General features: G+C 32.0%; 2 protein-coding genes across 5 annotated transcripts in view; one reads left to right on the forward strand and one right to left on the reverse strand.

The window, feature by feature from the left end:
• The window catches only part of LOC134702194 (CAP-Gly domain-containing linker protein 1-like), a 94,195-nt gene extending 85,905 nt beyond the window's left edge, over positions 1–8,290 (forward strand). For all 4 annotated transcript variants that reach the window (XM_063563262.1, XM_063563261.1, XM_063563264.1 and 1 more), the window contains 3 exons: positions 527–646; positions 2,754–2,851; positions 3,673–8,290. In XM_063563262.1, the coding sequence (XP_063419332.1) occupies positions 527–646; positions 2,754–2,851; positions 3,673–4,783 (1,329 nt within the window). In that variant the 3' untranslated portion in view covers positions 4,784–8,290. The remainder of the gene's footprint in view (positions 1–526; positions 647–2,753; positions 2,852–3,672) is intronic.
• Positions 8,291–11,275: 2,985 nt separating this feature from the next.
• On the reverse strand, positions 11,276–19,486 carry LOC134702187 (LIM/homeobox protein Awh-like). The gene is made up of 5 exons (XM_063563255.1): positions 19,220–19,486; positions 16,306–16,478; positions 15,464–15,687; positions 13,540–13,818; positions 11,276–11,438 (listed from the first exon to the last, which is right to left on the reverse strand). Exons 1-5 carry the CDS (start codon positions 19,328–19,330, stop codon positions 11,377–11,379), a joined length of 849 nt encoding a protein of 282 aa, XP_063419325.1. The 5' UTR covers positions 19,331–19,486; the 3' UTR covers positions 11,276–11,376.
• Positions 19,487–26,210: the final 6,724 nt, after the last annotated feature.

Raw genomic sequence — 26,210 nt, forward strand, 5'->3', positions numbered from 1 at the left:
GTTTCTACTGCAACTCGACAGAGATAGTAATTGAACTTGTACTTGATCAGTACAGAAAAAAAAATGTCTTTACAACCATAATTTTGTTAGTTTAAGCTGTTTGATGGTTCCTTTCCTTTGACAATTTCAGCAATTACTACTGAATGTGTCTTACAGATTTGAAAGCCAGTTAATCATAGAATTTGAATTAAACAGCAACTAGGAAATAAAATATGATTTAGTTACATGAATAATTGTTTCATTTCTCATCATTTTGTTAACCTTGGGGATGTCAAGTGAACACATTTGCTCAAAGATGTTTAGATGAACAGTAGTTCTGTCAGTCAATGTGTTAACTCGCTTAATAACCTTAAACACCAAAATATTCCCTGGCTGGGGAAAAAGCTGTGGTTTCCATTTGTTTAAAAAAAAAACAGATTAGTTCACCATTTCTGGAGCGAATCTTTCTGCATTTAGGAATTTTCAAAGCCAAAGCTTAGTGGTTAATTGTCTTTAAACAGTTATGACTTATTTCCCTTCATTTCAGATGGCAATAGCACGATATCGACATATGCCAGCTGAGATAGAAAGTCTGAAACAAGTCTTAGACATGAGGAATGATGAAATATTTAAACTCAGAAACAAAAACATTGATCTTGGAAGAGCGGTAAGTGTGTAATGATGTTTAAATGGAACTTGTTTCATTTTATGAGCTTTCACATTGGAATAAATTCATACTGCATTCGAACTATAAATGATAATTGTTATATTGATGTTTCAAATGAAAACAATCATTGCTGTCTTCATTTTTGTTGTCAAATACATTTGTTTAAAGAATTTACCTTTATTTGATAAGATATTTTTGGTTATAATATTTTTCTGATTTTGTATACATTTTATATTACAAACAAATTAATAATAGAAAAGTAACACTTAACCTTTATCATATGAACTCAATAAATATGTTCAGTAAGTTACCACTCCAACCGATCTATGACACAAAATGAGTACAGACACCTGAAATACACACATAATCAGTACAGACGCCTGAAATACACACATAATCAGTACAGACGCCTGAAATACACACATAATCAGTACAGACGCCTGAAATACACACATAATCAGTACAGACGCCTGAAATACACACATAATCAGTACAGACGCCTGAAATACACACATAATCAGTACAGACGCCTGAAATACACTCAAAATCAGTACAGACACCTGAAATACACACATAATCAGTACAGACACCTGTAAATACACACAAAATCAGTACAGACGCCTGAAATACACACAAAATCAGTACAGACGCCTGAAATACACTCAAAATCAGTACAGACGCCTGAAATACACACATAATCAGTACAGACACCTGAAATACACACATAATCAGTACAGACACCTGTAAATACACACAAAATCAGTTCAGACGCCTGAAATACACACAAAATCAGTACAGACGCCTGAAATACACACAAAATCAGTACAGACGCCTGAAATACACACATAATCAGTACAGACGCCTGAAATACACTCAAAATCAGTACAGACACCTGAAATACACACATAATCAGTACAGACACCTGTAAATACACACATAATCAGTACAGACGCCTGAAATACACACAAAATCAGTACAGACACCTGAAATACACACATAATCAGTACAGACACCTGTAAATACACACAAAATCAGTACAGACGCCTGAAATACACTCAAAGTCAGTACAAACGCCTGAAATACACACATAATCAGTACAGACGCCTGTAAATACACTCAAAATCAGTACAGACACCTGAAATACACACATAATCAGTACAGACGCCTGAAATACACACATAATCAGTACAGACGCCTGAAATACACTCAAAATCAGTACAGACACCTGAAATACACACATAATCAGTACAGACACCTGTAAATACACACATAATCAGTACAGACGCCTGAAATACACACAAAATCAGTACAGACACCTGAAATACACACATAATCAGTACAGACACCTGTAAATACACACAAAATCAGTACAGACGCCTGAAATACACTCAAAGTCAGTACAAACGCCTGAAATACACACATAATCAGTACAGACGCCTGTAAATACACACAAAATCAGTACAGACGCCTGAAATACACACAAAAACAGTACAGACGTCTGAAATACACACAAAATCAGTACAGACGCCTGAAATACACACAAAATCAGTACAGACGCCTGAAATACACTCAAAATCAGTACAGACGCCTGAAATACACACATAATCAGTACAGACACCTGTAAATACACACAAAATCAGTACAGACGCCTGAAATACACACAAAATCAGTACAGACGCCTGAAATACACACATAATCAGTACAGACACCTTTAAATACACACAAAAACAGTACAGACGCCTGAAATACACACAAAATCAGAACAGACGCCTGAAATACACACAAAATCAGTACAGACGCCTAAAATATACACAAAAAGCAAACAAACCATACATTTATTTCTGTTCTTCATCTCAAAGTCTCAGTGAAAGTAAAGCTTTCAACACAGAGCAAATAAACTCTGCAAGTTTAAGACAGCCACTATATTATAAGCACTATTTTGAAGATACTTCTATGGAAAATAATTCATATAGACTATATTTGTTGTAAGATGTCAAGTCAGTTTTTAAAGGTATAGGCCCAAAAAAAAAGTTATGGCAACATGAGTGTTTTGTTATTGCATAATAAATATGAAAAACAAGGATAATTTAAACTTTCTGTTTTACAGGTGGACGAGTTGAATATTGCTAAAGATAAAATCCTGGCTTTGAACCAAAAGATCGAGAATCTAGAAGCCATTATAACCATGAAAACAGACCATGAAAAGTAAAACACTTAAGTCTATTATAAAATAAATTTGTGAAATGATTGATTGTGTTTTACCCCCACTTTCTATATAGCTCTTGCTGTGATATAGCCTTTTTGTGCTGATGCGGCATAAAACAATCATCAATCAATCAATCTATATACTGTAAATTCAGAAGTTATTGCGTGCATTAATATTATTGCGATTTTATCATCTAAGACTTTTATGTGATTGTAATTTTTACGATTTAGAGAAAAATCATGTTTTAATTCATTTAAAATATTTCAAAATGCGAGTTTAAATTATTGCGTTTACAACTCTGTTGCATTTTTCGCAATAATAAAAACCTCGCATAATTTCTGAATTTACAGTAGTCACTTGGTCAATGTTTTATTTCTGTATAATTTCTTAAAGATTGGATTAAAAATAAAACATCAAAGATCTCATCAAAGATCTCATCATATAATTTTGTACATCAAATGTGTGCTACGTCTCACAACATAACATCAGTAAATCTCAAATCAAAAAGGTAAAAAGACCAAATAAAATCACAAGTTAAAGAGAATTGAGGAAAGGTTTGCTAAATACAGCTTAAATAATATTTTCTTGTAGTAGAAAGTCCTTTATAGTATATTGAACAATTCATAGTTTGCTTAAAAGTAAATTTATAATTACAACTTATTTTATTAATCATTCTATAAAACTTGTCCAGTGTGCTTCAATAGATGTAGATGCAGACATAGACATAGACAGGATAATGCATTTTATGTTGATTTATTGAATTTGTTTGTTTATTGATCTTCAGTATTTCCATTCTTTAATCTTAATATTTTATTTTCAGACAAATGAATGATAAATGTCAAATGTTGATGAAGAAATTTGATAAAGAATCTAAAGTAAACAAAAGACTTTCTATGAATAATGAGGAATTAATGTGGAAAATGAGCCAATCGGAAGGCTCGATGGAAAATCTCCTGAAAGTGGGTGAACCACAGAATCCTGGTGACACTGTTTCACCTGTGCTAAGACGTAAGACAGTCTCACCCGTTGTCAGTGACCAATCTCCACTCAGAAGTCCAGCGTACAGACGGTCTCTTTCGTCAAACATTGGTGAAAAATCTCAGGACAATAAAAAATGGAAACGTAAATCGGCCTCTTATTTGTATGAGGAAAAAAGAACATCACCAAGTAGAGGTAGTCCCACGTATCGGACACATTTAGGGTCTGACTCATTACCAAACAGTCCAAGAACACATTTAGGATCTGACTCACTACCAAACAGTCCAAGAACAAAAACCACTGGGAGGACCAATCGTATGTCTCATTCTTGTAACGATGCTGATGTTTTTGAAGGGCCACAACCCCTGCCTTCACCAGTGGCCCCTCCCGAGCTTTCTCAATCTTTAGACAGTGATTATTTTACAAGTGATAAAACAGATTCAAGTGATAAAGACACTTCAACAACCATTTCTCAATCGGAAGACTCCATAAGTGTTACGATTTTTGAAAAATCCAATGGAGTTATATCCCCTGGAACAGACACTAACCATGAGGATATATCTGAAATGTCACACTCCACTGATTCTAATGGGGTAAATTCTTTGGTTTGGGATTACGAGAAGTTTGACTCTAGTTGTAAGTCTATGGAATCGAGTAGATCAATGGAGTCAAGTGTCGCCAGTGATACGATACTTGAAGTGAATGACATGTCAGATAACCTTACCTTCTCTAACTCCAGCACGGTGGAGGACATTTCTATGCCTCATTCTCCTGACAAAGGAGGAGACATTACTATGTCACAAGAGTTTAATTCATTAGACAGTGTCATTGAGGTTTCTCCTCACAATGAGGATGATGAGTCAGCAGGGGAGAACGATCAGTCTAAGTCAAATGGTGATTTACCAAAAAGTAAAATTCCTTCATTTATAGGCATGCGTGAATCTACTGTGTAAAGACGAAGTGGGAGAGAGAGAGAAGAGTGAAAGGACAGAAAAGATGTTTTGCTATGAAACTTTCAATGTTTATTTTTTGTTGTCCAATTTAAATGTAACTTGAAAATTACAGTATCTGCCATATTTATTGTTTAGATATAGCTTTTGGCTAACCATTATAACCTTTCCACCCATGTTAAAAAACCTCTTTAGGAAAAATGAGATAAAACATTGTTTGAATCTTGATGTACCTCCAAGTCTAGCGTAAATGATATTAGCTATAAAAATATGCAATTCAATTTTTGCAAGTAAGCAAATACAATGTACATGCATTTATTACAAATTTATTGAATGTCAGATATTGTAAATAGATTTACCAGCCAGCCTACCTGTAGTAAACTGTTTTGACTTATACATACATTTTGAATAGTAAAGCTTTTTAAAGAATGGATACAGATGATGCATTGGCACTAGAAATAAATAAACATTCCTTGGATATTCTTGTTATGTTCCAGGGCTGGATATTATTCAGCTATTTTGTTCATTCCATTATTTTGAAATGCAAAATTTGCATAATATTAATTAAAGAATTAAACTGACAAACATTATTACTGAAAGTTTAGAGGCATTATAATAAACTGGAGGTAAAATGTTCTTATGATAAACCTAAGACTTAATACATTAATTCACCAGTTAAGGATGTTCTTATGTTAAACCATAAGACTTAATACATGAATTCACCAGTTGAGGATAAACTTTGCTATTTTCATCACTGCCACTAGCCTTGGAACATACATGGAAAATTCCAACTTACAGATCATTTTATAAATTCATTCATTTATACAGAAGAGGTATAACACTTCATGACAGACTACATCATCCATCAGTTTAACATTGTCAGGAAAGTTTGCTTTTGGATATTATATAGGTAGCTGGCATAAACGTTTTATTTTAAGTGTATTAATCATTGTATTGATGGGAACAATAAGAAAATCTCAGCTGATATTACATGTTCATATCTTGTGGATATTTGCGATCATCATAAAATTCTGTTAGGGGAGATAATCTTCATATATTTCTGTCAGGGGAGATAATCTTCATATATTTCTGTCGGGATATAATCGTCATATAGTTCTGTCAGGAGAGCTAATTGTCATAAAATTTTGTCAGGGGAGATAATCTTCAAATATTTCTGTCAGGAGATAATCGTCATATAATTCTGTATGGGGAGCTTGTAGTCCTAAAATTTTGTCAGGGGAGATAATCTTCAAATATTTTTGTTGGTAGATGATCATTCTATAATTTTGTCGGGGGAGATAATCATCATAAAATTCTGTCAGGGGAGATAATCGTCATAAAATTTTGTCAGGGGAGATAATCATTAAATATTTTATGCTACAAAGATGATATATTTTGATTTAAAACTCAAACAATTTTGGTGTTCTCAGAATTAGATGATTTGTTGTTTGTAATCATGGAAACAAAACAAGAGAGTTGTTTCTTTGTGTAAAATTAGTGTTTGATGCTGAGCGTAGAAATTTCAAATTTTAAAAGAATAGAGCATAAAATCAGTGAACGAATATCCACAAGACTTCAGCATATGATCTTAGAAATCCACTAATAATTAAGTTGATCTCAGAGATTAATAATAAATATATAGATATTAAACTTATTGTTTGAATTAGAAATCTTCGAAGTGTTAAAATTTAAACAAGAAATGATTGATTAAATGAAAATGTAGATTTATTTAATGCTATTTTTAATATGATATCATAAAATGTATAATTTGTGGAGTAGGTTCACAATTCATTCAATCAGGAAAGATTATTTATAAATTTACAACCATTGCAATTATAATATTGAATTGTCACCAGAAATCTATATTGATAATTTTTGGTTTAGAAATGGTGGCATTATTTTTTAAACTCAACTTGTGCTTTCAGTTTTGAAATCAACAATAAACATGGACTGGTTTTCTATACATAAATTTGAGAATAAAATTTGGTTTTCTTGAAGATAAAATTAAGATTTTTCCAAATCAAGCAATTGGTTTCTTATTATTTATATTATTTCATATGTCTGTTGGTCATATGTTTAGGTTTATTTATTTATTTGTACATAGAAATTATTCTTTTGTTTTCAATTAGTGCTATTGAAAAAATAATGTTTTGAATATAAAAACTTGTTCAATTTTCTTCCTTGATGCTTCTTTTTGAAGATTTTTCAATGAATGTATAACTTCTGAAATATGCATATTGTTCAAATTTTTAGACATTGTTTTGCAACCAAATCATTAAGAAATGTTTAGGAAAAACAGCTTTCTTAAAAGCAAAATTGGGAAGAAAAAAACATTTGATTGAAGAAAGGGAGACAATTCTTCCTTGTTGAAAATTCTGATTTTTTTTTTTCAAATGTGATTATGCCTTAATGTATGAAAAATTCAGAGAGAATTATAAGTAAATTATGTTGACAAATTTTTTATAAATGTTAAAATTAGATATTATAATACCAAGCAGTGGTTGGTTACTTTTCCAAATCATTATATGTGGTATGTTGTCATATTATTTATGTCATGTGATGAACTAAATGTTGTGATAAACGGTTGTGTAGTAAATAAACTGTTTTGGATGTACCATAGATTAGGTCTGCCATCACATAATTAACACGTCAATGACGAGATAACTTCTTTGAAAGCAAATTTGTACAGAAAGTTTTTAGTAGATTAAAATGTTTGAAAGTATAAATTTATAATCAAGTTTTTATCAGTATTTCAAAAACAGACTTGAATATTGATTCTTGTGATTAGTTAGAAATGTAAATCAAAACTGTAATGTACATATTATTATGATATGATCTAAATATTTCCCCATGTGGACTTTAATTCTATGGTACAACTGAAATGAGTTTATGATTTTTTATGTGTTTTGTGAATAACTATACTCTCTAGAACTATAACATCTATGATGTATTTCACCACAATCTATATTAGTTGTTTTACTTAGTTTTATGTGCTGACTGAAAACTTCAGGTCCTTAGTTGTCCTGCGATTATTAAAATTGCCTAAAAAATGGTTATTTGTTTAATAGTTTAAGAATCATATATCTTATTTCTTCATTTTCTTTACAATGACTTTTTGGTTAATAGTCATGTCCCTGGTTAAGTTATCATAGCTTCATCTTAATTCATTTGCTTACATATTTAAACTCTTTTAGTGTCCAAACCATCCCCTAACTGATCTGTCTATTACATTAATTTGCCCTGTGAAAGGAGGTTCCTTTTTATTACTAGTTTTAATGAAGCATTTATAAATGAACCATACCAACTATCCACGATTCTCTAACAATGAAGACAATATATTATCTTTAGCATCAACCAATATAGATTGTGGTGATGTAGTTGTGTCTGCAGGTAAACGTTGCTAGATGTTTCATGTCTTGTCATATCACATTGTATTATTTATCATGATACTTTATTTAATAAGGCTGTGTTCAACCTGCAGGAGTTAAAATAAAACTATTTAAAATCTCATATGATATTCATTTTTTGTTCCCTTGATATAAGTTAAACAAAATATTATTTCCCATAATGTTTCTTCATTTAATGCCCCTGCTGTAGCAAAGGGTGCATTTAAAAGTTTTACCATTGTCCGTCTGAACATCCATACAGCCCAAAATTGGTTTCTGTTCTTCAATATTTGTTTGCTGCTACCAAATGTTATTACACTTATACAGAATGCTAAACACAGATCAAGTATGACCCACAAAACACAGTTCAAGTTTGACTCACAAAACACAGATCAAGTTTGACCCACAAAACACATATCAAGTTTGCCAAAAAAACACAGTTCGAATTTGACCCCCAAAACAACACTGTTCAAGTTTGACCCTCAAAACACAGATCAAGTTTGCCCAAACAACAGTTCAAGTTTGATCGCACAAAACATAGATCAAGTTTGACACACACAACACAGTTCAAGTTTGACCCACAAAACACAGTTCAAGTTTGACCCACAAAGCACAGATCAAGTTTGACCCACACAACACAGTTCAAGTTTGACCCACAAAACAGTTCAAGTTTGACCCACAAAACACAGATCAAGTTTGACCCACAAAACACAGTTCAAGTTTGACCCACAAAACACAGTTCAAGTTTGACCCACAAAACACAGTACAAGTTTGACCCACAAAACACAGTACAAGTTTGACCCAAATCAAAGTTCAAGTTTGACCCACAAAACACAGAGCAAGTTTGACCCACACAATACAGTTCAAGTTTGAATTTGGATATCATCCCTTTTATCTCCTAGAGTTATGCCCCTTAACAAATTGAACAATTGCAAAATTTTTGTTTTCCTTTCTCAAACTTTAATTTGCCTCAACGAAATGTTATGAAACTTGTACACAATGCTTATTACCACAAAAGATAGATCGTGGTAGTTTACAAAATATCTTTTGCATGAAGGTATGTCACCTCATCCACCTAGAGATAAAGGATACAATAGATACAATTAAGTCAGCCTTATATCTGGACTTACATCTAGAAATTGACAATCAGAGTTGGTTGAAAACAAAAGTTTACAAAAAAGATGATTTGAGCTTCTTGTTGTGAATTTTCCATATCTTTATAGAAACATCCCAGCTGTGCCTACATGTAGAGTATATATATCTCAAAATTGATATAATATGCACAGACTTGTATTTTAAAGGTGTTTGCAATAACATGAGCAACATGTGATGGGTGTCATAAGTGGAGCAGGATACACTTTTTATATACACTTCCATCAGATAATTTTCTTGTGCTTTCAGGAGCTTCAAAGACCAAGATGTCCAAGACTTCAAATTCTGTATCACTAGCCTGCCAAAACTGGGGTTGTAAGATAAAACCCTTTTACATGGCAGGTACATTAGACTCCATTGTAATTGACTTCTGTAAACCAACTGATTCTTGCTAATACTTAATTTCGCGTTTTACCCTTCCTAAACCACTTCACAGCTATTTAATTTCACAATTTTCTGAAGTTCAACAAAGAATTATCCAAGTACATGTATTATATATTCGCGACAATTACTATTCGAAAAGTCTCGTAAATAAGTTGGTTCACAGTATATCTAACCATTTTCTGGTCATAGATCTCTCAGCTTTCTCCCCAATAAAAACTGACCACCATGAAATAGCTATAAGTGCTGCAAGGGGATTCCAAAAATCAATCAATCTTGTGCTTTAGTTTTTTGCTTGATGGTGATATTGAATGTTATATCATTTAATCTCCATTAATATAACCTATTATGAAGATGGCACAATTTAAAGGGTGCTGGTTATCTGGAGAAATTGTGTGGTGCAAGGGGTCAAGAGTTGTCATTTTTTGGTGTATATATGTTTGTGAAAAGTACTTGAAATAGACTTGAGAATCAGATGTTTAGTGTAATTCTTCATTTGTGTCACTGCAATCTAATTTCATCCATGATTTAAATCATTTTAATCTTGTTGGGATAGTTAATATTTGGTATTCAAGCTAATGGGGTAAATATAAAACATAATTTGTTCTTTCACTGTACCATCCAATCAAGGTAAGATCATTTATACATTCAAGCAACATAGTTCATATATTTGGAGGAGACATTTTGAAATTTCAATTCGTAATGTTAACAATATCATTCCCATCTGAACAAATTTCAAAGTATTTAAAATGCTACATTTATATGATATTTCTGCAACCACGGTTGTGGTTCTTTTTTTCATTACAACATGTGAGAATCACAACAACAATGAAAACAAAGTAGATGAGTGGATGTATGGTTCATGTAAGCAAATCAGGATCTGTATTTCTTGTCATCAAGTTCATAAATGTGCTGAGAACAAAACACAAAGTTACTCTTAAAATGATCAGGTCATTTCCAAGATTTATTAAAAATATTTATTAATTATACATAGATATGACAAAGCCAAGTGAAAGGAATACTTCAAAGTGACCTTCTTTGTCAAATAGCAAATAATTTGGGAAAATGGTGTAGACTAGATTTGGTTTGGATATCAGTTCTCTTTATTCAATCATTCCTCATCTACGTTCATTCTTAAATAGATTCATTCTTATCATCTGATTCATTCATGACTTGTCCGACTCATTCATGACTTGTCCGACTCATTCATGACTTGTCCGACTCATTCATGACTTGTCAGATTCATTCAATACTTGTCCAATTCATTCATGACTTGTCCGACTCATTCATGACTTGTCCAATTCATTCATGACTTGTCCGACTCATTCATGACTTGTCAGATTCATTCAATACTTGTCCAATTCATTCATGACTTGTCCGACTCATTCATGACTTGTCAGATTCATTCATTACTTGTCCAATTCATTAATTATTTGTCCATATCATTTGTCAATTATTTGTGTTCATGGTACATGTGACAAAGAATATAACACAAACATTCATAGGAAAACAAACACACTCACCACAGAAACATCAGTACATTAATACCACAAGTAAAAAAACACATGTTTCATCATAAAAACATTTTGTCTTTATTTGGACAAATAAAATAAATAGACAGACAATATTTACAAGATAAAAATTAAAACCACACATAAAATTTGGCACTATATATTGTTATTCTGAGTAGGACTGTTGGCTGTCACTTCCATCGGAACTACTGGAAGATGGTGGTCGGACTGAAAATAAAGGTCAGAAGTTTTTTAAAACAATAAAATAAAATTCATAAAAGAGGTTTTGGCTTGCTGATATGTCTGCCTAATGTGAGATTTAATTAATTGTTTGACGATTGCATTTTGTTAAAATAATAAATTTACATGTTTTATACATTGTCTATAAATTACATATATATCATCATCAGTTTGATGTAAAAAATATACTTTCAAGTCCCTAGCGATATGCTAACTCATTTTGAGATCTTGAGATATCATCACCACTAGATTTTTTCGTTTAATCCCATCTTCAGTTTTCATGGTAGTGTTTCATTTGTTTGTACTTTCACTGTCTTTGTTTTTTGCAATTTTCATTTAAGTTTTGAAAGTCCCCTTGAAATCATTTACATCTTTTATATTATATAAACACCTGTCTATAATTTAAAGACAATAGGTTGCAATCTAATATCTTGATTATTTGTGTTGCTGGATTGCTGTCTCATTGATCACCAAACATCTTTTAATTTTTCATATGGAGAAAATCTTTAGAGTTTATACATAAATTGTGTTAAGTCATACAACAAAGTTGAACAAAGTAATTTTCTGTCACAAAATGTCATAGCTAAGATGAACAAAGTAATTTTCTGTCACAAAATGTCTTAGCTAAGATGAACAAAGTAATTTTCTGTGGCAAAATGTCATAGGTTAGTTTTCTGTTTGAATTGTTTTACCTATGTTATTTTGTCTCTTGTGAATAGTTGTCTCAGTGGCAATCATACCATATTTTCTTTTTTATAAGTAATGTTCTGTCACAAAAGGGCATACCCCAGAAGTGCAGGCTTAATAAGAGCTTACAAACCTTATTATTATTATTTTTTGTGATTTTTTTCACAATTACATTTGTATAAAGAATATATAAATAGTTGTCCTTGGTTCATGTCAGTCAAATTTGGGTGTTTTTTTTTAATTGTTTTGTTAAAAATTAAGAAGTAATTTTGTTTGTTTGAATTGTTTTATATTATTCATGTCAGGCCTTTTATAGCTAATTATACAGAAAGGTTTTTCTCATTGTTGATGGCCATACATTGGCCTATGATTATTCAAATGTTCAAATGGATAGTTGTCTCATTAATTGTCATACCACATTATTCTCATATACTATTTTTTAAATGTGTCAATTCCAAGGGATGGCATTTAAGGTCAAGAAACGTAAATGGGCTATGTCGCAGATTTTTGCTAAAAATTTGCATACAACCTTGGCTCATTGAACTACAACTGAAAATCTAAAAAATAATACATTTATCTCTTTTATTATCTGAAAAATTGCAGATTGATTTCTTTTAATATGGGTGAATATTTGTATAGAAAGCACATAAAATCGGCAAAAAAACTTCAAAAATTTGTCTAAAAATCGCCAAATCTCTTATTCTACTCCATAGATTTTTCTTAAAAAACTATATATTGTTGACATATACATTTCTGTTTAAATGATATAAAATAATCATAGGGTCACCGACTTCGTTTTTTGTCTAATAATCAATCTGTTACCTTAAGCTTGTTGGTAGTAAAAAACGTCAAAAATCAAAGTTTTACAGCCTGCAACGCGATAACGTTACGATTATTTCGACGTTTTGTTGGATTTTTTTACAAAGAACGCAACTTTGAATGATGAATATCGTAAAAACGAAGTCGGTGACCCTATCTTTATTTTGCATCATTATAACCGAAATTTATGTATCAACAACAAATAGTATTTAAAGAAAAATCTATGGAGTAGAAATAGAGATTTGGTGATTTTAAGACAAATTTTACAAGGGTTTTCGCCGATTTTATGTGCTTTCTAAACAAATGTTCACCCATTTTTTGTAAGAATTCAATCAGTAATATTTCAAATGATTATTGAGATAAACGCAATATTTTTTAGATTTTCAGTTGAAGTTCATGGAGCCAGAGTTGTATGCCAAATTTTACTGAAATCTGTGACATATATATAGGAAGATGTGGTGTGAGCGCCAATGAGACAACTCTCCATCCAAATAACAATTTAAAAATAGCCCATTTACTGTAACTTGACCTTAAGTTACAATTGATTGATCTGTTTGTTATAAGAGGAAAAAATTCAACTCACCAAATTTTGTAGCTTTCTTTTTGCCCTTTTCTTTTTTCTGTCTAGCTCTAGCATTTTGGAACCAAACTTGTGCCACCCGTTTGTGTATTCCTGCTTTATTAGCTATTTTCTCCATGGCTTGTGAGTCTGGGTTTATTTCAAGTATAAAGTGTGACTGGAGTATTTGTATTTGGTCCTCGGTAAAACAGGTACGTGGTCGTTTGGCTCGGGGTTTTGAGGTTCCATCATCATGATCATTGCTACTGGTATCTGTATGTATTGTTTCTGGTATACTGGCTCCTAAAAAACAAGTTCAAATCTTTAATCCTGATTAAATCCTAGGGATGTAAAATTAAGGCCCAGTTGTTGAATTCTTAAATCATCTATGGAAACTTCTGTAATCCATTGATTTATTTAAGAAATTAAGTATATGTCAGATTAAGATGTCCATCCTGACACTGTCCAATATTGGTCTCATTAATTACTGTAAATTCAGAAATTAATGCGAGGTTTTTATTATTGCGAAAAATGCAACTAAGTTGTAAACGCAATAATTTAAACTCGCATTTAAAAATAATTTATATGAATTTAACAGGATTTTTCTCAAAATGTCAAAATCATAAAAATTAAAATCGCATCTAAGTCTTAAATGACAAAATCGCAATAATAAATGCACGAAAAAATTTCTGAATCTACAGTAGTAGTATTTGATAGAAATCTGTATGATATATGTCTCTACATATTATATAATGTCACCAAAATACAACATACAATTTGTTTAATTGATTTCATTGATGGGTTTTATTACATACATGACATATTGAAGCATCTAACCAATTATTCTTACATTTATACTTATCAGACCTAATTCCAGTCCAAAATGTAATGAACATTGATCATGTTAATGTGCCAATTACATGGCTCAAAATATAAGTATCAATTTAAAAGTAAACTTTATGGTGAAAAGATCCCCTTGTGAATATATCAGATGATACCCAAATATCTGTAATTTGTTGTAGAAACATTCATTGAATTTGTGGAATTTTATATCAAAATTATTACCAGATGGTAAAAGAAATTGTACTAAAGAATTTTCTGGAATATAAATTTGTATGAACTGTATCTGTGATTCCCCTTCAACTTTTCTGACATTTTAAAGAAACAAGTTACCATATACAGACAATAATGCAGTCAAACTTCAATGTGTATGTAAAGCAAGTATAACTTACTGTGGATAAATTATTATTTGTTGGATACCAATTTTCGTGGGTACAGGTGAACCACAAATTCAAATGTTCAACAAATATCATATTTTCAACAGGCTTTATATACAGAGAGTGGCGAAACCACAAAATCAAATATCCACGAATATGCAAGTTTTCAGTAATCCACGAAAATTGATACCCATGAAAATAAATGAATCCACAGTAGTTACCTCATGTTAAAAGGCCTCACTATGCCACTTTTGAATGAGGAACAGTACCATCAGATAAACCTTCCCTATCTTTAAGATTTTCAAGCATATGCTGTGTGAGCATTTTCTAGCATATCTCACAATCTGATAAAAGGACCTTTTCTTAATTAGAATCAGTTAAAAACTATGTAATAAAATTCTAATATAATACATGTAAATAAATAGAGGGTGAAAACTTCAAAAGTGTTAATTAAACAACCATTAACCCCTGCTTTCAATAAAATGTCAAGTCATTTCTATCCATTCTTTCATCAACTTATTATCAATAAAATTGAGAATGGAAATGGGGAATGTGTCAAAGAGACAAAAACCAAACCAAAGAGCAAAAATAAGGCCACCAAAAGGTCTTCAACACAGCAAGAAAAATTTATACCTGGAGGTGTGCCTCAGCTGGCCACTTAACAAAAATGTGTGTATTATTTAAGGAAAAATGGAAGTTTATAGTTCCAACAATTATTTCACCAAACTTACCATCAGTGCCATCAGAGCTATTCCCATCCATACTTTCAATAAAATGTCTTTTACACAGAAGTCGTTTGCCGAGAAGTCCAAACTGTTCTCCCGTAGATAATGGTTTGTCACATGTTTCACAATAAAAACAAGCCACATGATATATCAAATCTCTGGCTTTACGTACCCAGTCTTCTCCACGAATGGTTTTACTACAATTAGCACAATCGGTTCTGTTGAATTCTCTGGAAAAAAATATCCAAAATATAATCATTAATGTTTAGTCAACTGTCAAAATTGCTGCAAGGATCCATGTTGGATCATTTTTTTTTAAGTCTAAATTGGTGAATGGCCTCTGATTTTAGCAACAACAAAAAGTTAGTTATTAGTAACAACCTTCATGTTTGACCATTTATAGCAAATTATATGTAAAATCTCAAAATAAGTAATGTCTTGTAAAATTTGGCCAAACAGTCACAAACGTTTAAAAAAATATTTTATACCTTTGAAATTTAACATTTGAAGCAAAAGAATTTAAAATTTAATCAAGTTATAAAACTATAATATCAAAATAGTTCAGAATCTGGTCTGACCCACTAAACAAGCCCCTGTGTACCACCTAAAATATTAACCAAACAACAATCAATCAAGCAATGTATACAACCTGATTATGTTATCATGATAATAGCTGGGTTTATTTTATAAACACAGATTCGAAGAAAATAATTGTAACTTTTCAAGCACACCTTTGAAATCACTGCTCTATAACGATATTAACTGTTCAAGTACACCTTCATTGCTACTACTAACGAAGTTACAAAATTTGAAATGTGCAAACTTCAATGAGATGCCAGTAAACTTACTCATTTTTACAGAAGACACTGCCATCTTTGATGTAACATGATGAATCCCTGTCTAAGGCCGTCTGACAAAGAGAACATCTAAGACAGTGGATATGCCAGTGGCGGTCATTGACCTTGAGGAGATGTCGGTCAGTTATCAAATCTCCACAACCATAACATATGTCTTTTTCAGTCTGAAAAAAAATTAAACATCAATTTACAAAATATCTACTTTTTCATAAATCGAGCAGAGGTAACCCTTTTAAAAGCTATTTAAACTGGTTGGTCTTGCCAGGTCAGTAAAAATTGTGTTTGGCGTATTAATATTTTTGATTTTTTTTTTAAATAAGCAATAGACATGATAGACAATTTGGTTTAAATTTGCCGTTTATATCGATATTAGGTTTGTCAGTACTGGACGTCACATAAAATATGTTCCTACCATATTATTCATCTCCATAACGTTACATCTCTTTCCGAAATAACAGGTCTAACTAATGTCTCAGTGTTTGAGGAGGGACTCTCACTTGATATGACCTTTAATCATCGTATATCATTTTCATTTTCCGGTAATTTTTCTACGAAATAACACGTATTTGTATATGTTCTATACAAATCCTTGGAAATAATAACCGTTCACACTAAGATTATAACAGTTATTGTCCTGATCGATATAATTGAAACCTATACTTTTTTGCAAGAACCCACGAGTGTGTAGTGTGTTACTGTAAAGTACATTTGACAGAAAGAAAAGCCTATAAATCGCAGAAGGATGCACGTGCTGTTAGGGCCAATGGCATTACGCAGGATGTGTGAACGGCCTAGGTTTATCAATGACCCGTGGTCACGACAGCCCAGTTCTGTATGTTAAAGAACCATTACATCAACCCTATAAAATCCTACAAGACTTCAGTGCGTCTCTGTGTATGACTATACGTCAAGGTTTCCCTCATTGTTGAAGGCATTATGGTTGCCTATAATTACTTACATCCACTTTATTTGAACTTAGGTTGATAGTCTCATTCAGAGGCCCCTTTTTGGGAAAAAAATTGGTTGCTTATATAGGGAATCACTGAAGCATGACAAGAGCAGGCCCCCTCTTAGGTCAGTTAGTGGGCCACCACTTATGAAAATTAGGGAATCACTGAAGCGTGACTTGAGCAGGCCCCCTCTTAGGTCAGTTATTGGGCCCCACTTATGAAAATTTCTAGATCCGCCACTGTCATTGGCAATTATAATTCTCTGTTTTTTTATATCAATCCTTCTATCGTTTTTGCTGTCTTACGCCTGACATCAATAAAACATCAGTTAATAAAAATAACCTTTTACAGCAAAGTGTGCAAAAATGAAATAGACGGTCGTATGGTTAAATAAATCTCCCCGTTCTGTGTGGAAAGAAACAGAATTGGATTGGTGTCTTTATATTCAAATTATTAATTATATCATAGAATCAGAACTTTAGTAAAAATCATACTCGTTCGATTCATCAATCCTGATAAAATCACTTCTTTTTAAATTTTAATTTTAATCGCGCGATCTTGTCTGTCTAAATTTACCGTTAACATGGATAATGCATTAATTTGTTTGAATTATTGACGGAGACTGGACTTTAAACAAAATCAATTATTGATGTTATTGTCTTGACATTCTATTCTCTTAGTGGGTCCATCTTCCATCAATAGGTTATTTGGAATGTATACCCAGTTAAGACTAAAAAATAGTTTTAATTTTTACTGATGACAACTTTGTGTCAGCCTTAACTTTTACTATATCAATGTTTTCTTAGAATACGGTCTGATTCTTTAGAATTCAGTAAAAATGATTTATTTGAATAGTCTGACCATAACTACTCTATTCTAAGGCTGCCATATTGATTTAATGATGGATTTGTGTTCTGTATCTAGAGTCTGAGATACACGTGTGGAATCGATTTAATACTCCAAGACCAACTGAAGAGTGTCGGATTCCAACTATAATCAGTAAACAAAGAAAATTGTCAACAAAGAACTTTTTACTTTAAATTTAAAACATATTTTTTTCAAAACACAATACTGAAATAGGTTAAAATTATTTTACACAACATACATGCAACATGTAACCTTACCATTATTTTGGCGGTTTTGAATTACAAAAATATCAGAATATGGTTATAATCTAAAGACACAATTCACACATTTCTGTTCTCTGTTGGAAGTCGCTTATCTGGTTAATTCTGTCTCCGTATCCCTAAAGCATCTATTCAATATTCGTGTAAATATTTACTGATGTAGTATTTGTGACGTAACTCCAGAACATTTGCTCTGCATCTGGATACGCTGTTCTCTGCACGCGCCGTGTGTGTATATGATATGTGCGTGTGTTGTGTTTCTAAGGAATTTTATTCAGAAACGTCTGGCTTTCCTCACAATAAAATCCAAAGTATCAAAGATACAACCACATAAAAAGGGTTTGTCGATAATAAAATTTTCTATAAATTATTTGCCATTAGCATTATTTAACATAATAATGAATATAATAATATTTTCCAATTTTAAAATAAAAGAAAGCTTTATAGAAAAAATTCTCAGAAATTTTGATTTACTACCATATCAATATTTTTTTGGTAAAAAATAAAAAAATAATAAAGAAATGAAATAATCTAGCTATTTCTAAATCTATATATTTACAGATGAAACCTGTAATATAATTTTGGAAAAGATATAAAATAACTTTTTTAATATTGGAAAATGACAAGACATGAATTCAAAAAAAAATCTATTAATATTCAGTTAATAATTGAAAATTTACTCTCGCGTAAAATACATCTGTAAATGAAGCCTTTGTGTATTGACATAATTAATAATTAATGAGGACAGGTGATCGAAAGAACTTCCTTTCTATACAACAGGTAATAATAGATACCAAGAAAATCAATATTAACCGTTAATGCAAATACCTTTAAAAGTGCAGCGATGGAAAACGGGTAATGGTCCAGTGAATTAGAATCTTCATCAGAACCAAATGTAAAATTTCCAGAATCCTCGAAAATTCGGGTATCTAACTTCATGTCTAACTTCGTGTCTGTGGCTCGTGAGATTGTTTGACATGTGTTGTATGTGAGTGAAAGTCGTGAATGAACACTGCGTGCTGAAGTTATTGATAAGTATTGTTCATTGAAACGGTTGATTGAGTCCAGATTGCGGGTATTCTATGACTGGCGATTCGACCCGGTGGTCAAACGGCTGGGGTATTTGATGTCATAACATGGCATGTGTTTGTTTGATTGCACAGTTAGCAGAGCTGATGTGTGAAATATATGATACAGATACATCCGTTTCCTAATTTTTGTATAATTTATATTTTTTTGTTAATTTTTATATTTCGCAAATGTTAAATCAAATATATCTTGTGATCTTGAAATAAGAAAAAAAAAGGATGAAATTAGAACACGGGTTTATATATATCTTTATTCTCATAAACCAAAGTGCAATGGTACAGAGACATATACAAATAAATTAACAAAGTATAAATTTAGATACAAATGTAAAATAGAGACATAAAGTGATTACCCAGGAGATTCTAGGCATTTAATAACAATTCTAATAAACTTGCACAGATTGTTTAGTTCAGACGGTTTGCTACTATAATAATTCATTAGACCTTAAAATTTTAAAATGTTTGGTCTGTTTATAAAATGATATAAATAGCAGAAGTTGTCTACTATCGTTTATTGTCGAGCATTCTAATATATAATGGAACTCGTCGCCAATGTCACCGGAATTGCACAAAGTACAAATACGGTTTTCTCTCTGAATGTTTTGCTATCTACCAATTTCGATAGGAATTTTTATGTTCAGCGTTCTAAATCTACAAAAAGAAGCAATATTTTTGTCATCTAAATTATCAGATTTAGACTATTTTTGAATAATTTATAATTTAAAGCTTTTGGAGAATTTTGTACAGCATCATATCGTGTCTGTCTAAATTGGTCAGTTAATATACATTGCCGACGGTAAAATGACAATAACGGACTATGATTGAACCGCACGTGCAAGCGCAAGATCTGGATAGCACCAATTATTGTCGAACTAGTCGTAAAACACAACCAAAAATGTTTAAAAATTTATTTAAAAACGCAAATATATAAAACTAAAAAGGGACCCAATCTGCTCGAAAACGTATCCCAAATATTTACGTCACCGTTTATTCGATCCGGTAGTGAAATGCGTTCCACAGACTTTGTTTTCTTGATAAAAATGTCACTATCCATAATTCATCCGATTTTGATTCTCTATTTACACTCGGACACAAAAATATGTTACAAATTCAAATCAAATACCAAAAATAACAGAATAGAAAGGAAACTAATAATAAAAGTGAACTTTCTAAAGATGCCCTGTAAAATTTATTATTTTTATTATTAGTTGTTTTAAACACCGCATTTAGGCTTTTTGGTAGCGGTAGCAGCCAGTTTTAATTGGCGAAGGAAGCCGGGGTGCCCTGAGAAAACCACCGACATTCGATATGAAAACTGATACAAGCGGGATTCTAACTCGCAACCTCAGTGTTGACGGGCTAGTTAATACAGTAGTAACAACTTAGGACACTTAAGATACATGCGAGTGAGCAGAGTAGATAGTTTCTTGATAAAATAGCTAAAATATGAAAGGCCGGTGTAATATAGTCATTCTTCCCCATGCCAGGTTTCCCCCTGGGGAAAGACTGACATGAGCCAAATTTTCCTCCGGGGAAATTTTGGATCATTGTGATTCTTCTCCTGCGGAAAGTTGACAATACGTATACATATAGTAACTTTTCCCCCATGCCAATCTTTCCCCCATCATAGATTTCACTATGTATATATAGAGTGGAAATTAAACCGAACAGTGTTAGAATTAGATTTATTTATAAATATACAAATTTGTTGTTCATTTACATTTACACAAATCTGTCTACAGGTTTATCAGTCTGTCTATGAGTCAACAAGTCTGTCTTTCTGTTCAACAGTCTTTCTATGTGTCCCCTAGTCTTTTTACATGTTTAAATCACTGTTTATATGTCCGCATGCAAGGAAAAATTTACTGACTGACCAGAAGAGGTTAAAGTAATTGTATGTATTTGGTCAATGATACTAAGGGTCCACGAAAGAGAATGGATGTGATCAGAATGTGCTTCGTGTGAATAAATATATAACATGAAGAAGATGTGATATGAGTGACAATGAGACAACTCTCCATCCAAATAAAAATTTATAAAAGTAAATCATAAAAGGCCTTCAACACGGAGCCTTGGCTCACACCGAACAACAAGTTATAAAGGGCCCCAAAATTACTAGTGTAAAACCATTCAACTGTCCAAGTTATATAAAAAAAAAACGAGAAACGAGAAACACGTATAAATTACATAAACAAACGACAACTACTGTACATTAGATTCCTGACTTAGGACAGGTGCCATTATTTGCAGCGGGGTTAAACGTTTTAATGGTACCAAACCTTCTCCCTTTTTCTGAAACAATATTATAACATTACAACATAGAAAAACACATTATAAATACATATCAAATGTATATTCACACGATGAAGCTTTGGTAACTATAAACTGAGAAAAAAGTTGCTATCATTTAAAAAATCTTATCGTGACGTCGCCGACGTTATATTACAAGGCGGAAAATTTAGCTTATCATGCTACTCACGGGTGAAAAAATGGCCTGATCCTAGTTTTCCCCCTTATAACGCTGAGGGGGAAAAGTGGGATCATGCCAATTTTTCCGGGGGGAAATATTGGATCGATCCAGTATTTCCCCCCGGAAATTTTGGCATGGGGGAAGAATGGCTTTAGGACACCGCCTTCTCCGGAAAAGCGTTTTTTCCGAAACAGATAAATCTCCATATTAGTCAACATATGCCACTATTCCGATGCAACCAGAACTAAATTGAAATTTCTCATTAGGATGAAAAAGAACACCTGTCGCTTCAACACGTAACCGTTAGGTTTATTTTATAGGTTTATGGGGGATTTTTTTCCATTAGGTTCATAGATCAAAGAGAAAGCTATAGCTAGTAATTTTTATACTAGTAATTCGATTAATAGACAAAAAGCATGTGAAAGATCTATATTATCATAAACCAATACATGTAGTTACATAGAAGACACTATTGTAATGATAACAAATATTGAAAATAACATGTGTGAAACCAGAATTACTATTATATAAATTAGAATCTTATACACAATTCTTTGGTTTAGACACATAAATAGTAGTTTTTAACTATGAGGACAGATACCCTTTCTCGAATATAAATTTAATTTCATGTTTGATAACTATACTGATATGAATGTAATAATATTTATGTTGTTATTACAAAAATATGATAAGAATTGGTTTGTTTTATCTTTGAAAAAAATCTCGACATATGCTTTTATAATCCGATATTTTTTCAAGCTTTCTTTTCTATATACGATATAAGGGAACTAACTCAAGCTTTCTATTCTATATACGATATAAGGTAACTAACTCAAGCTTTCTTTTCTATATACGATATAAGGGTACTAACTCAAGCTTTCTTTTCTTTATACGATATAAGGGAACTAACTCAAGCTTTCTTTTCTATATTCGATATAAGGGAACTAACTCAAGCTTTCTTTTCTATATACGATATAAGGTAACTAACTCAAGCTTTCTTTTCTTTATACGATATAAGGGAACTAACTCAAGCTTTCTTTTCTATATACGATATAAGGGAACTAACTCAAGCTTTCTTTTCTATATGCGATGTAAGGGAACTAACTCAAGCTTTCTTTTCTTTAAAAGAATCACCTGTGTAAATTAAAACAAAATGTGAAAAGCTGTTTTTCTGATGGATAAAATAGTCAGAATAAATTTTTATTAAAACAAATCTGATTACTAACAATACTGTTATTAAACTTGGCTATCTTTATGCATCAATTTCATTTGAAGTGTACATGGATCCAACATGGACAGTTGCATTAGACTTTCCGTATTTGCGTAAACTGGCAAATTACATAGTATCCCTGTGTTGTTTGGTCCTGATAGTATTTTATGTGATAAATGTGGGAAACTTTTCACCGACCCGTATATTCACGCAATTTCGTCGTGTGACTATTTATCCGACATTGGGGATGAATACTGGTGCGAGGTACTATGCTTAAACCCAATAACTATCAGTGCCTTTCTTGGTTCCTTACATGATGAAGACTTTTGTTACATTTTACTCTCATGCGAAACCGAATTTGAACGACTGCGAGCAGAAAAAAAGCGTTTTCAATTTTTATGCGTGAAACATGTTTTCAGATTTTGCAAATCATTTTCTCATTCCTAATTGACAATATGATTAAGTTCAAAGTTTTTTCTCAATCCGAATAAACAATGTAAATTAAGTTGAGAGTACTTTTAATTATTATTTTTTCTTTCGTGTGGTTTTTTTCTATTCAAAGGAGTAGGTCCGGTAAGGACCGATTTTGGCCTCAAATTTCATGTTCATCTAACGAAAGATTTTTGACACTTTTTAAACACTTAAGTGTCTATTTCAATTGATTTGATTAGGTTTTTTGTGAAAGATTTTAACTGATTTAGTCATTAAAAACGCTCAGATTCAAGCTGATGTATGAAGAATCTATCAAATATGCCAAAAAACGTAACTTTTCAGATCAGTGGTTTTTGTCAAAAATGAAAGTTGCCGCATCCGTGTTCATCCTCAACCTTTATATATTTTATGTATTATTATCAAATACAACTTACATTTCAATATTATGAATGCGGCCACTTTCATTTAAGACGGAAACTGTCTAAAATTTAACTAAAATGCAAAAATTGTGAAAATTTCAGTAAATTTCAGTCATTCAACATGCCTTAATGATCGATGCTAGTACCCGATATATGTACATTTTATTGACAAAAACAACCTATATTTACGTAGCAGAAGCATTCTACTTTTCAATAAATAGCTAAAAGATTACAATTTCATAATTTTGTAAAACTGCTATATTTTGGGGCCAAAAAAGGGGTCTTACTGAACATACTCCTTTTTATATATTGTGTTATGCATTAATATTGTATTGGTATCACTATCTCTCCTTAGGGAGGCTAATAAATCCCAGGTGGTCGTGTGGTCTTAGCGGGACGGCTACACGGCGATTTGGTGTCACGATATCTCAGTAGCATGGGTTCGAATATCGGCGAGGGAAGAACAAAATATATATATATAACTCGTCTAAACATCAACCCAACAATGTTAGATACGTAAAATTGCTTTCCACGTCAGTTTTAATCTAGCGTCGTACTACAGTAAATGATATATAAGGCAAGGAGATGTTATGTTTACAGATCAGCTCAATTATCTATAGTAAAGGATCCTACAAATTAATGTTAGATACAGTCACAGAAAAAAATTATCTTTATAAGTACGTCTGAGTCCGTGACAACTCTACAATAGATAAATAAATAAGTCTAAATTGAAAACTACGTTCAAACCTATGATTGCGTTGGATAAAAGCCGCAATTTTTATACGTTTGCATGTAAAACAAATTTTGTTGTAGAAGAGTCTAACTACAGCACAAACAACATTTTCAAAAAGACCAAAAAAGTGAAAAGTATATTTAAACAAACGCATTTGACTAACAGGTTGAACAACTGATGTTCTTTAACCCTGCTGACTGCCATTGGCGATTGCAAAATAAAATTGATCACGAGATATAACAAAATGGATCTAAATATCAATTTAATACTAAACAGATTTTTTTTTAACTTGTGGTCACGATGTTATGCCACAAACATACGGTGTCAACATATTTTAGTACACCATTTAGATCCGGATTTCGATAATAAATGTCTCTTCAGTAATGTTAGGAATCGAAACGGTATTTGGAAGGCCATATTAAAAGTACCTTCATTTTTAGAAAAAAAGTACACTTATTTTTAGCATGTTTAGATAGACTCTTGAATTTTAATATATATTTCCGAACCATAAAACCTCGTGTGTTATAAAGTGATATGAATCCCTATTTACAATTAAGCTTTCTGAAAAGCTTGTAGAGATTGCGTGTCATATCCAATCAGTTTATGTTTTGTGTCATGTCCTATCCGGCATGTAATGATTGAGTGTCATATCCTATCCGTCATGTAATGGTTGTGTTTCATATCCTCTCAGTTTAGGAATTTTGCCATATCCTATTCGACATGTAATGAGATTGTGTGTCATATCCTCCTAGTAAAGGAATTGTGTGATATCCTATCCGTCATGTAATGATTGTGTCTCATATCCTCTCAGCAGAGGGATTGTGTCACATTCTATTCATCATATATTAATTGTGTATCATATCCTCATTATAGCTAGGAGTTTTGCTGTATTATATCCGGCAAGTAATGATTGTGTGTGATAACCTCTCAGTAAAGGAATTGTGTCATAACTTATTCGTCATAATAATTGTGTGTCATATCCTACCAGTATAGTAATCGTGTCTTATCATATACTTGTATAAAATATTACTAAAATTTTACAGTTTAATTACATTTGAAAATATAAAAATCCGTGATAAAATGATCCTTTCAGTATAGGTAGTGTGTCATATCCTCTCAGTATAGGTAGTGTGTCATATTCTCTCAGTATAGGTAGTGTGCCATATCCTCTCAGTATAGGTAGTGTGTCATATCCTCTCAGTATAGGCATTTTGTCATATCCTCTCAGTATAGACATTGTGTCATATCCTCTTACCATAGGCATTGTGTCATATCCTCTCAGTAAAGGTAGTGTGTCATATCCTCTCAGTATAGGCATTATGTCATATCCTCTCAGTATAGGTAGTGTGTCATATCCTCTCAGTATAGGCATTGTGTCATATCCTCTCAGTATAGGTAGTGTGTCATATCCTCTCAGTATGGGTAGTGTGTCATATCCTCTTAGTATAGACATTTTGTCATATCCTC

Source organism: Mytilus trossulus, unplaced genomic scaffold (assembly GCF_036588685.1).
Source record: "Mytilus trossulus isolate FHL-02 unplaced genomic scaffold, PNRI_Mtr1.1.1.hap1 h1tg000424l__unscaffolded, whole genome shotgun sequence".
Lineage (NCBI taxonomy): Eukaryota > Metazoa > Mollusca > Bivalvia > Mytilida > Mytilidae > Mytilus > Mytilus trossulus.

What these genes read in the sequence shown, in the direction of transcription:
- LOC134702187 (XM_063563255.1), bottom strand. Translation starts at nt 19,330, where the DNA reads ATGAAGTTAGATACCCGAATTTTCGAGGATTCTGGAAATTTTACATTT. An exon ending in AGTGTCTTCTGTAAAAATGA is followed by an intron (nt 15,688 to 16,305) that starts GTAAGTTTACTG and finishes ATTTTTTTCCAG; the next exon opens with AGAATTCAACAGAACCGATT. An exon ending in AAAGAAAGCTACAAAATTTG is followed by an intron (nt 11,439 to 13,539) that starts GTGAGTTGAATT and finishes CTTTATTTTCAG; the next exon opens with TCCGACCACCATCTTCCAGT.